This window comes from Nycticebus coucang, chromosome 2, assembly GCF_027406575.1.
Source record: "Nycticebus coucang isolate mNycCou1 chromosome 2, mNycCou1.pri, whole genome shotgun sequence".
Taxonomy (NCBI): Eukaryota; Metazoa; Chordata; class Mammalia; order Primates; family Lorisidae; genus Nycticebus; species Nycticebus coucang.
In genome coordinates this window covers 140,969,055-140,982,030 of record NC_069781.1, presented here as the reverse complement: position 1 = coordinate 140,982,030, position 12,976 = coordinate 140,969,055, and the positions used below count along the sequence as shown (strand labels likewise).

At 48.7% G+C, this 12,976-nt stretch overlaps 1 protein-coding gene across 1 annotated transcript in view; it reads left to right on the top strand.

Annotated features, from left to right (window-relative positions):
- The first annotated feature begins 672 nt into the window (after nucleotides 1–672).
- ATP10A (ATPase phospholipid transporting 10A (putative)) overlaps nucleotides 673–12,976 on the top strand; it is a 257,523-nt gene continuing 245,219 nt past the window's right edge. The window contains 2 exon segments of the mRNA XM_053582015.1: nucleotides 673–691; nucleotides 2,330–2,905. Coding sequence (XP_053437990.1) covers nucleotides 2,436–2,905 — 470 coding nt within the window. The 5' untranslated portion in view covers nucleotides 673–691; nucleotides 2,330–2,435.

Below are 12,976 nucleotides of genomic sequence, written 5' to 3'. Positions count from 1 at the left end.
TTTGGGTACTCTTTCTCTCCGTGGGCCTTGTCTTCCTGCAACAATCTTTCCTGAAACCCCTTGGGGAATCCACTCTGGCTATTCTGGAGGGTCTCATGATTTCTTGCTTAGTTGCTATGTCTCCACAAGGATGTCTGTCATCCTCCACAATTCCCCTTGTATCCCAGGGCCTAGAACTGTGATGATGATGGTCACACAGTAAGTGATAAATAGGTATTTGTTGAGCAGGGACGATTACAGTGATTTGCCTGGGGCCCAGCAGCCATATCAGACCCTTGCCCTGGCCTGGACAGTCTGGATCTGAGGGTTTAGCTGGGGGAAGACATCTGAGGTCAAAGCCCCTGCAAGTTTGGATGGATCACGTAGTGTGGAGACCTGCTGGGAGGTGGGTTGAGGTCCTACAGAAATACTGAATTTGGATTGGTAAAGAGCAGGTGAGGAAAGATTCCAGGTTCAAGGAGCAGTGTGACTCACAGAATCTTGGAACCTTACAGTGGAATGTAGATGGGATGAGCAAGGCCTGTTCCGAGAAGGGTAAGGAGACCGCTCGTTCTGGGGCTGGGCGGGGACTAGGGAGGGGCAGAATTAAATTAGCAAGTTGGTGCCAGTTCCCCTCAGGGCCTCAAGGGACTCTGCCTGAGGAGTCAGCATCTGCCTCTGTCAGCAACGGGGGACTCCTGGAAGCTTCAGGGTAAGGACATGAAATGAAGTAGTCACCTAGTTACTTTGGCAACAGTGAGGAGACTGGGAGGTCCACTGGGAGGCTCTGTGGCAGACCCAGGAGGACCAGGAGCCTTTGGGCTTAGTCACAGGGACCAGGGGAGCTGTGACCCTTCACTTGCTGTTCATATTCACTCCATGCGGGAGCTAATTCCTTTCCCTGGAAGTGCAGATAGCTCAGGCAGACCTTGCTTTGATTTGGGCCTCCACACCTCAAAATTGTCCCCCTGACACTGGGGGTGGGGAAGTGGGAAGTGGCCTGGATTATTTTCTTTGTTCCTGTCATTGTGCCCGCACACTGGAGTCTGATAAATGTTGCGGACAGCAGCAGAGAGGCTGTAGAGCTGTAAGAGCCAAGCTTGGGTGCAGGCTGTGAAGGACAGCCCCAGAGAGGGTGGTGGGGAAGAGGCAGGTGATTGGAACCAAGCTAGGGAAGTAACTTGTTAGTAGGCACACGGTGGGGAGACCAGGCCAGGGCCAAACTCAGACATGGCCTTATAGGCAAGAAAGTCCTGCTTCTCCTCTCTGTACTTGTCAAGTGTGGCTGGGGTACATCTGTGGGGTCTCACTGCACAAGCAGGGAACTCCCCATCTCCTTTTTTCCAGGCTAGGGATGCTTTCCCACCACACCTCCCACCAGCCTCTTTCTCACACCTCATGGATACGGAGGGGAGGCTCTACCCCACGGTCTGGCACGCTCTCCTGGCTTTCCCCTCCCCAACAGCCAACCTTGACTCCCGGGGCTCTGTCTGGGTCATAGCCGCCCCCTCAGAGATACAGTGTTTAAGGGATATTTTGGTTCTCGTGGTTTCCCAGGGAGGGAAAAAGAAACTCAAAATTCCTGTAAACTGCAGCCAGCCTTTGCTACAGGGGAACGGTTTTCCTTTTCATAAAAAAGTAAAAGAAAGAATGAAAAGAACATTCCTTATTTAGGGGAGTCAGGAAAAGCAGTGATGATCATAAAAAGGAAACAGTCTACTTATGTCCAAGAACTGAATCTTTAAGTAGGTGGGGGCTGTGCAGAGGGGTAGGGCAGGTCGTAGAGACAGCGTAGAATCGCCCTTTCCCCAGTCTCCCCCTCCACCGGATCTCCCCAAACCAGCTGTGAGCCCCCGGAGTAAGATTTGGAAATAGGAGCGCTGGTGTGCGGTGGCTCCCGTGGGCTCTGACTCCAGTGGCTTCCAAGAGGAAGCTCCTAATCCGGGGTCCCCAGAGACCTCCCCGTCCGGGACCCAGCAGGTCTGGCCCTGGAAGAGCGCTCGGGCTGCGCGAGACTGCGGGACCCCTTCTCCCCGCAGACTGCAGTTCCCTCTCACCTACCCTCCGCCGCGCGCGTTTGCAACGTTTGGGGAGAGGACTGACGCTTCTGGGAAACGAAACTAAACCCCTCCCCTCAAAAGTTTCCAGCTTGTCTCTTTCTGTTCCGCGCGGTCCGCGGGGTCCAAGGCGGTAGCGGGACGCGGGCGTGGCCGGCGGGCGGCAACAGGACGGGCACGCTCTGCGCTCCGCGGCTCCCGGCCCCGCCCGCGCCCTGCCTGACCACGGCAGGCGGCGGGGGCTGGCGGCGGGCTGGGCGGCGCGCTGACCACAGTCTCCGTGCATCCCGCAGGCGGAGAACCCGCGCCGCCCCGTCCGGGCCGCGGGCGATGATCACCTAAGAGGCTGGCGCGGGCGGGCGTGAGCGGCGGAGGAGCCGGGCGCGGCGACACGCGGCCATGGAGAGGGACCTGGCAGAGGCCGAGGAGCCCGGGCCCCCGGGACGGCGGAGGCGGCGGCGGCGTCGCCGCCGGGAGAGCAAGATGCGCACGGTGCGCTCCAACCTGCTGCCGCCCCCGGGCACCGAGGACCCCGCGGCGGGCGCGGCCAAAGGCAGGCAGCGGCGGCGGCGGCGGCGCGGGTGTGGCCAGCACCTGGCGGACAACCGGCTCAAGACCACCAAGTATACGCTGCTGTCCTTCCTGCCCAAGAACCTCTTCGAGCAGTTCCACCGCCTGGCCAACGTGTACTTCGTCTTCATCGCGCTGCTCAACTTCGTGCCGGCGGTGAACGCCTTCCAGCCCGGCCTGGCGCTGGCGCCGGTGCTCTTCATCCTGGCGGTCACTGCCTTTAAGGACCTGTGGGAGGACTACAGCCGCCACCGCTCCGACCACGAGATCAACCACCTGGGCTGCCTGGTCTTCAGCAGGTGAGCGTGGCGGGCGGGGCGGGCAAGCGCCGAGGCCCAGGCGCTCCCGGGAACTGGGTGCTGGGCGCGGTGTGAACGGGGCAGAGGTGCCTGTGGAACCGAGCGGGGCCGGTCCGTGGCCCTTTACTGTGATCTCTTGTCCCAGATTGTTCTTCTGACTCTGCATCTGAGCCAGAATGATCCCAGGGCTGAAATCCGGCGGCTTCTGGGCGTTCTCCTCTCCGTAGCTCCCGCCTGAAGTGAAAGGGAGGGAAACCCAGCCCAGGGCGCCCTGGCCTGTAGTCCCTGTCACCGCTTGGCGGGGCGTTGTGATGCTGAATGTTTAACAACCAACTCAGTCTTAGATGACAGCTCGTCGTGGAGCAACGAAGTGGAACTGCCACCAAGTTCTGATGTGTCCGGCACAGATTGGGTAGAAGCGCAGGGATGATAACTGCAGTGTGTGAGCTGTGACCAGGCCACAGACCTGGGCACTGTCCCAGAGCTGCCCGTTTAATTTTTAAAAATATTAACCTGTTTCTGGACAGAAAGAGGCTTTGAGGCATTCGTGAGCCTGCCATGGTCACTATCAGGGCCTTTCAATGGACTTTTTCTATCTCCCTGCACTTCCCCAAAACTTTAGACCCTCAGATGCTGCTGCCCTTCTTTCCTTATACCCCCATCTCAAGAGAGCCACTTGGCTGGAAATCCATCTTGGAGCTGTATCCAGCAGCCTGAACCAGCTCAGGGTCCCTCCCTTGAGGAAGGTGGATGGTCTCAGCCTTTGGCCAGAGGTCAGCCCATTTTTCGCTCCTGTTTCACCCTACTACAGGGACTGAGATGGGCCTCTGAGTAGGAGGGCACAGCCATGTCTGGCTTCCATCGTCCATGAGGAGACCCTAGGAAGCCCATTGCTTCTCGGCACACCCTTCTGCTTCTTAGGGTAGTTGGAAGGAAGGCCGTGAGTGTCTGTCCCTGCATTCGGATACCTCTCACTCTCCCAGCTGCACTGCCGTGGTTGTGCTTCATACTTGTACGTAAAGAGAGCATGAACAGAGGTTCCCAGGGGCTAAGTTACTTGTCCAAGATCACACATTTGCTCTGTAGTGGTACTAGGATTTGACCTGAGTGTTCTGGACTGAACAGCTTTTCCAATATTTCTGTGTTTTGCTTTTCAGACTTTGAGGAGTTTCTTAAAAATAATAATTCTCTGGAGTTTTTGACCCAATAGTTTTGGATTCCTGGAGTTGAGCCCAGGAATCAGAGTATTTGACTAGCGTGGAGGTGCCTCTTATATGATGGCCCATACTTTGAAGAGGTGTCCACAGCTAGTCAGTAAGCATGACACCCATGACGCCAATGGGAAGGGCTGTGGGATTTCCTGGCACCTGTCCACCAAAGCCTCAGTGGGGAAGGGAGGAGGCATCCCTTATACAAATACACTCAATGTTCCCTGAGTGAGGACTCTGTGCCACAGAACCCTGATGGGGCTGTAGCAAGTTGAAGGCTTTGCACACACACCGCTTCCTGTTATTACTGAGCCTATGACTCCTGCAGCTTTCTTTTCAGAAATACTTAGGCCTCAGGAAATAGAGTTAATTTTCATTTGGCAGAGTACTTTCAACTTCTTATGTCATTTGATCTTCATAATAACTCTCACCCCCAACTTGCAGATGAGAAGACTGAGGCTGGGATCTAAAAGCAGTTCTCTTGACTCCATGACCTTGCAAAAGCTTCATGGGACTTTGGGGCCTCAGCTTCCACTTGGACCACACCCATCCAGGTTCCCTTCTTCGTCCTCTCCAATCCAGCTGGGTTTCTGAACCCTCAAGTACAAACCTTGACTCAGGGTGTTTTAATTACCTCTCAAACCCCATCTTCCCTATTTCAGAAACTGCCATGGTTTTCCATTCACTTTCCAACTGCCTTGAAGACAGCCCAATGCCCCACTTGTGTTCATTGGTCACTGGAAAGGCAGGTTAAATTCTTCCAGTCCCAGAAAGTCTGGAGTTGGTGTTGGCAGGTCCTGGGGATGAAAGGAGGAGGAGGAGGTTCATCCCACCCAGAGTTTGCATGTCCACTGGGTGAGGCCATGGGCAGGGCTCCTCCTAGCCCAGGGATGCAGGCCCAGGTCAAGAGAGGCCTCCCAGAGAGGGACAGAATCTATAATGGTGGAGTGAGCACCAGGGAAAATGTGACCCGGCGAGGGGCGGGGAGGGCAGTGCTGTACGTGGAAGGGGCATGGCAGAACCAAGGCACAGAAATGGGGAACACATTATAGGGAGTAAGGCTAGGGGGCTGGGCATGGACATGAAGCCCAGAGTCTCGAGGAGCTGATGCTGGGACACTGCAGATAAGCCTGGGAGAATGACTTCTGTGTCAGGTGGAAGTCTGTTCAGTGCCTTCAGTTACTGAGAGAAATTTAGAAGCAGGGACCCACCGGGGTCCAGTGTGCGCTGTAATGGGATGGGGGTGGTCTCTGCGGTCAGAGCATATGTCAGCACAGAGTGAGATCAAACTAGTGAGGGAAGTCTCAGCTTGCTGACACTGTCCCTAGAGGGTGACTTTGTGGACGTTCCTTTGTATTCTGACTTGTCACCTCTAGCACGTCTCTCGTTCATTCTGTTATTTGTATGGTGGGTCCGTGGGTCCTGTCTTTATGAGACTATCTCACTGTGCTTGTCAGAAATGCAGCTTCCTAGGCCACATGTGTTTGTGAAGCAGTCCTCCATTTTATTGTCTCATGGATTTTGGACACTTATTTAGGAAGATCTTCTTGAGCTACGCACAGCAGGCTGAGAGCTCATGCTGGGTGATTCTGGGGCTGAGGTCCTGCCTGTGGCCCCTGTCCATGGGAAGGACACCCCCCACCCAGTGTCTCTAGGCTATGGTCCCAGGGAATGGGAAGGACGTGGGAAGCCCCTCCTGAGCACATAGACCTCCTTGGTGCTGGCAAAGTCCCTCGAGAGAAGCCAGCTCCCTCTGGGTTATGGGTGGAAAGGGGCCTCCTGAGCTCAGTCCCTGCCACACAGTCAGGGTGTGCCCTGGTGGGAGTCCAGGGTGACGTGGGCTCAGGCTCCTGTGTGGAGCTTGGACTTCCCTTTTGCTGACTTGTGTCCAGCTGGCACAAGTCAGACACACACCAGAAGCTGGCTGCTGAGCCTCCAAAGGACCTCAGGGCTCTTGGGTGTCAGGGATGGAGGAGGAGAGGGGTGGGGGAAGGTCAACCTGGGAGGACAGGGTCGTGGAGGCAGAAAGCAGACAACATCTATCAGAAGACTTTGAGGAAATTGAAGAAGAGTCCTTCAAGCAAAGGCAGGAGCCAAAGAAATTGCCCAGGAGAAAGCCCTCTCGTCCATGTCTTGGTTTTAGACCTTGTGGCCTGCTCCCAGAAGACAAAGGGTCTGAGGCAGGCCCTCTGCCTTTGGCCTCCATCTTTGCTCCAACCCTGCCAGGGTTATGATATTATTTTTTCCCCTTTTGCTTTCATATACTTTGTGATGACTTGAATATCATCTTATTATACATTTTAGTGTCTATATATAGAACGATGAATTTTTGGGGCTCCGCACTTGGGTTTGAGTGTGACTCTTGATGTCTTTCCATCACTTTTTGGGAAAAGGTAGTTGGAGGGGGTGCTCTCTACTTGTGTTGGAATGACCCTGACTTTTGTCTCTTCCTTTTCCTTTGGTTCTTGCTTCATTTTCGCAGTCCACTGAGGTTATCTGTCCAGCCCTTGTTCCCTGCATGTCATGGTTTGTTGTTTCAGAGAAGCCCAGCAGATGAGAAGCGGATAGTCTCACTCAACAAAATCCTTTTATTTTATTTTCTGCCAGGGTTTTGTTTCTCTTGCCTCCCTTCTCCCATTCCTCCTGTCTTTTTCTGCCCCATTCCCAGGGAGCCATGCCTCTACCCCCTGGTGTCCTTGGTCCTTGGCAGGGGTATTCCTTCCTTCTTTTCCTCTTAATGCAACAGGAGAGCAGCAGCAGAACCAGCTCTCTCCTGGAAGCGGCAGCATCTGTTAGTCATTTGAAAATGAAGGATTTGTAAAAGCAGACACCAGGACAAGACTCAGGAGTTAGAAGATCATGCCAGTTCTCTTTAATCAGGATTGATATTTCCACAAGTACGTTAGGGTGCGGGACTCTTAAGGAATATTTTCACATTGCCATTCACAATGTGAATTCCAAAATACACATGGATTTTAGGAAATAATTTTTTTTTTTTTTGAGACAGAGTCTCACTTTGTCCCCCTTGGTAGAGTGCTGTGCTGTCACAGCTCATAGCAACCTCAAATTCTTGGACTCAGCGATTCTCTTGCCTCAGCTAGAACTATAGTCGTCCACCACAATGCCCAGCTATTTTTAGAGATGAGATCTTGCTCTGGCTCAGAGTGGTCTCAGCCTCCCAGAGTGTTAGGATTACAGTCATGAGCCCCCTTGCCCAGCCTAGAAGTAATTTTTTTAATTTAAAAAAGTTGTTTTCTTCCATTTCTTTTCCAACTGGTCTAGTTTTTGTTTTTTTTTTGAAGTTTCTGGCCGGGGCTGGGTTTGAACCCACCTTCCTCTGGCATAAGGGGCCAGCACCCTACTCCTTTGAGCCACAGGCGCTGCCCATCTAGTTTTTTTTGATGCTTGTTACATGTCATATATTGCTGGACTTATGAGATCAAGTTGTAATGGAAAAAGAATCTTTCTCTAAAAACATAGTTGCCATGAGAAGGCCATCTCTTTCTTGGGTCAGTTTTTGTTTTTTGGGGTTTTTTTGAGACAAAGTCTCACTATCTTGCCCTTGGCAGAGTGCCATGGCTTCACGGCTCACAGCAACCTCAAATTCTTGGGCTTAAGTGATTCTCTTGCCTCTGCCTCCCAAGTAGCTGGGACTACGGGCACCCTCCAGAATGCCCGGCTATTTTCTTGTTGCAGTTGTCATTATTATTTACCTGGCCCGGGGCGGGTTCGAACCTGCTAGCCTTGATGCATGTGGCTGGTGCTGTAACTACTGTGCTATGGGCTCCGAGCTCAGTTTTTTTTTTTTTTTTTTGTTTAACTTGTTAATATGAACCAAATGTTCCATATGCACTATTTCTGTCCTCCCAACAATCCTGTCATTTTCCCATCCCCATTTCACAGATGAGGAAACTGAGGTTTTAAGGCTCAAGATCATGCTGTTAGGACCATGATTAGAGTCTAGATCCACCCTACTCAAACTCCATGCTCGGAGTTATTACCTTGTTTGCTATCCCCACCATTGGAACAATACACTGCATTAATAAAAAAGTTACTATAGAAAGTTTCACACGCATAAAGTTGTGTACGTATATTAAACCTCTGTGTGTCAGTACTCAGTTGCAATACTTAGCAGTTCATGGCCAACCTTATATGAACTGTATTTTCAGCCTCCCTCTCCTCTCTTGTTATTTTGAAGCAAATACCAGACATCATGGCATTTCATGTGTAAATATGCCTATATTTGTCTGTAGAAAATCATGACTTTTTTTTTTTTTTGGTTAAACTAAAGATACCATTAGTATACCTAATGAATTATTATCAATTTCTTGTCCTTCCTTTTTTTTTTTTGAGACAATCTTATTTTGTCCCCCTCAGTAGAGTGCAGTTGCATCACAGCTCACAGCAACCTCAAACTCTTGGGCTGAAGCGATTCTCTTGCCTCAGCCTCCTAATTAGCTGGGACTATAGGTGCTTACCCAAACACCTGGCTACTTTTTGGTTGCATTTGTCATTGTTGTCCAGCTGGCCCGGGCTGGGTTTGAACCCGCCAACCTGGGTGTATGTGGCCAGCGCCATAACCACTGTGCTACAGGTGCCAAGCCATGGATTTCTTAATATTATTAAATAGTCTGTGTTCACATTTGCACTCGGTCTTATAAATATATTTTTTTTCCAATTTGTACATTTAAATGAAATCTAAAGAGTTACTTATTGCTATTGGCCGACACATCTTGTAAGTTTCTTTTGGTGATTTTACCCTCGAAAACGCCCTTTCTCTCTCTCTGTCTCTTTTGTCCCTTGCAGTTTATTTTGAAGAAACTGGGTTATCTGTCCTGTGGGGTTTTCCATGGCCTGAATCTTGCTTGATTCCGTCTGCAGTATGACGTGACAGTGTTCTTTGAAGTCTAGTTCTTGTGATGTGGTAGGTGGGTCCTGACACTTCCTCAGCACTTTATCAGGTTCAGATTTGAATTTTTTTCAGGTTAAAATCATTTTTTTTTGAGACAGAGCTTTAAGCTATGCCCCTGGGTAGAGTGCCGTGGCATCACAGCTCACAGCAACCTCCAACTCCTGGACTCAAGCGATTTTCTTGCCTCTGCCTCCCAAGTAGCTGGGACTACAGGCACCTGCCACAATGCCTGGCTATTTTTTGGTTGCAGCTGTCATTTTTGTTTGGCAGACCTGGGCTGGATTTGAACCCGCCAGCTCAGGTGTATGTGGCTGGCGCCTTAGCTGCTTGAGCTACAGGTGCTGAGCCTCAAAATCATTTTTATAGGTGGTATCCTGCATGTCCATCAAGACACAAACATGCTCATTTGTCTCTCTTTTTAGTGATGTTGGCAGTTGTTGATCATAGCTTAATACCCATTGATTTGTCAGAGGTTGCAAAACAGTGGTCTGATTTTTTTCATTCATTATTGGAGATAATTCTACCTGATTTCCCAGAGGTTAGAAAGGAGGGATGAGCCCATGTTAGAAAGGAGGGATGAGCGATTGATGCTTGATCACTAGCATCTCAGTGGGAACCAATTGTGTTTCTAAAATGTTTATTTTATTTTTTCTTTTTTTCTCTTTTCTTTTCTATTTTATTTTATTTTTTGAGACAGAGTCTCAAGCTGTTGCCCTGGATAGAGTGCTGTGGCATCATAGCTCACAGTAACCTCAAACTCTTGGGCTCAAGGGATCCTCTTGGCTCAATTTTTCTATTTTTAGCAGAAATAGGATCTCATTTTTTGCTCAGGCTGGTCTCGAACCCGTGAGCTCAAGCTATCCACCCTCCTTGGCCTCCCATAGTAGTAGGATTACAGCCTACTATAGGCTGCATCCTATATAGGCTGCATCCAGCCTATTTATTTTTTTGAGACAGTCTCATCCTGTTGCCCTGGATAGACTGCCATGCCTCACAGCAGCCTCAAATGCTTGGGCTCAAGAGATCCTCTTGTCTCAGTAGCTGAGGACCAAGTACTGGCACCTGCTACAGTGCCCAATGCTAATTTTTCTATTTTTAATAGAAATAAAAACAGTATTTCTATTTCTTGCTCTTGCTCAGGCTGGTCTTGAACTTTTGAGCTCAAGTGATCCACACATTTCAGCCTCCCAGAGTTCTAGGATTATAGGTGTGAGCAACCACGCCCAGCTCTAAAATTTTTATGCTTTTTGTTTTGAGATAATTTGGACCTAAAGTTGCAAAAATAGTATAGATGTATACCCCTCATCCACCTTCCTCTAATTTTAACCCTTGACACTTACCTGTACAATAGTGGTCAACACGAAGACATCAGGCTGGGTGAGGTGGCTCACGCCTGTAATCCCAGCACTCTGGGAGGGTGAGGTGGGTGGATTGCCTGAGCTTACAGGTTTGAAACCAGCCAGAGCAAGAGTGAGACCCCATCTCTAAAAAACAGCCGTGCCTTGTAGGGGAGGCTATTTGGGAGGCTGAGGCAAGAGAATCGCTTGAGCCCAAGAGTTTGAGGTTGCTATGAGCTGTGATACCACGGCACTCTACCAACGGGGACAAAGTGAGACTCTGTCTCAAACAAAACAAAACAAAACAAAACAAAAAACTAAGACATTAACATTAGCACAGAATGATTCATTCAACTGCATTCTTCATTCAGAACTGAACGGCTTTTCCATTAATGCATTAGTAAGTTTTAGTCAGTCATTTCATTTATTCTTCTTGTGTCTTGCCACCTTGCTCACTCATTCATTGTAGCTAGTATATGTTCTGTGGATTCCCTAGGCCTTTCTAGGGACAGTCATGACGTCTGTAAATAGAGATAGTTTTAACTCTTCCTTTCCAACCTGACACATACATTTCTTTTTAATTTCCCTTTGTGAGATGTTCTAGTACATGTTTAACAGAAGTAGTGAGAATGGTCATTCTTCTCTTGTTCCTGATCTTAGGGAAAAAACATTGTCTTTCACCATTAAGTATGATGTTAACTCCAGCAGGCAGAGAAGCTGTCTTCTGTTCTTACACTATTGGGTGCTTTCATCAAGAAAGGTTTCTGTCTGATTTTGTCAAGTGCTTTTTCTGCATCTATTGAAAAGATCTTGTGGCTTTTGTGCTTTATTTTCAAATGTTAAACCAATTTTGTAATACTGAGACAAACCTTCCTTGATCGTGGTATATAATCTGGACATTTTGCTGGATTCAGTTTACCAGAAAGTGTGAGGAATTTTGCAGCTGTATTCATATGGGATTGTGCACGTGTGTGTCTGGTTTTGCTATCAGGAAAATACTGTATTGAATTCATAGAATGAACTGGGGAATGTTTCTCCTATTCTCTCTTTTGAAATAATTTGTGAAAAATTGGTATTAATTCTTCACTAACTGTTTGGAATAATTCAGCAGTGAAGAGAACTTTAGCCTGGACCCGGGCTTTTGTTTGTGGAGAGTTTACAAATTACTAGGTAGTCTCTTTACTTGTTACAGGTTCATTTAGATTTTGTTTTTTCTTGAGTCAGTTGTGATAATTTGTGTCTTTCTAGGAAATTGTTCATTTTTATCTAAGTTAGTTTATTTATTGACATAGAGTTGCTCATAGTATTGGTTTTTTAGTTTTTTTTTTAATTAATTTTTTTTTTTTTTTTTTTTAGGTTGCAGCCATCATTGTTTGGCGGGCCCAGGCTGGATTCGAACCCGCCAGCTCAGGTGTATGTGGCTGGCACCTTAGGCCACTTGAGCCACAGGCGCCGAGCTTAAGTTGCTCATAGTATTGTTATATAATCCTTTCTATTTCTGTAAGGTCTAGAGGGATATATCCTTTTATTATTGACTTTAATACCTTGAGTTTTCTCTTGTTGTTTTGGTGGGTCAAGGTTATTTTGTTGATCTTGTCAGAGAACCAACTTTTTTAATTTTTTTTTTTTTTTTTTTGTGGTTTTTGGCCAGGGCTAGGTTTGAACCCACCACCTCTGGCATATGGGACCAGCCCCCTACTCCTTGAGCCACAGGCGCCACCCAACTTTTTTAATTGTTAATTTTCCCCTATTGTTTTCCTATTCTGTATTTCCTTGCAACATTCTCCTCATTCCTGCAAGAGAGGGGTCAGCTGGTCTGACCTGGGGGACAGTACTACCTCTAGATGTGTTGCACTGTAACTGGCCTTCCTCCTGGTACTGCTGTCCACGGCTTGAGCTGCTGATCGGTGTGGGTGCCCCTGCCTTGCTCAGGGCAGTCCCACCCTACGAAGAACTGCCCTTTCCCAAAGGCTGGTCAGGCTCTCACAGAAGAGCACTTTTGGAAGTACTTTTTCTTTTTTTTGAGACAGTATTGTTCTGCCACCCTTGCTAGAGTGCAGTGACCTCATTGTAGCTCATAGCAAAGTCAAACTTCCTGGCTCAAGTGATCCTCCTGGTTCAGCCACCCAGAGTGCTAGAATTGCAGCCTGAGCCACCAGGCCCAACTGAAAGAACTTTTTTTTTTTTTTGAGACAGAGTCTCACTATGTCGAACTAGGTTGAGTGCCACAGTGTCAAAGTTCACAGCAACCTTAAACTCTTGGGCTCAGCCTCCCAAGTAGCTGGGACTATAGGTGCCTACCACAATACCCGGCTATGAAAGAACATTTTAAAGACGAAGCTTATCTACATCCTGGATTCCTTGACTTGGGTAGGTTGAGAAGGGGCTGTAAGTGCCTGTTAGGCTCTAGCCTGGTGCTGCAAGGTGGTCCGGCTTCTGCAGCAGAGAAGCCCAATGGACTTATTTGTGCAAGACTTACCTTGCTATATATAGCACTTTGAAGGAACTTACAGGAAACATGAAGAGGCTATTTTGATTTCTACTTTTTTAGAATATTCCTAGCTTAGTTTTCTATGTTTACTTGTTTTGCATTTTCCCAGAGCACAGTTTGTAT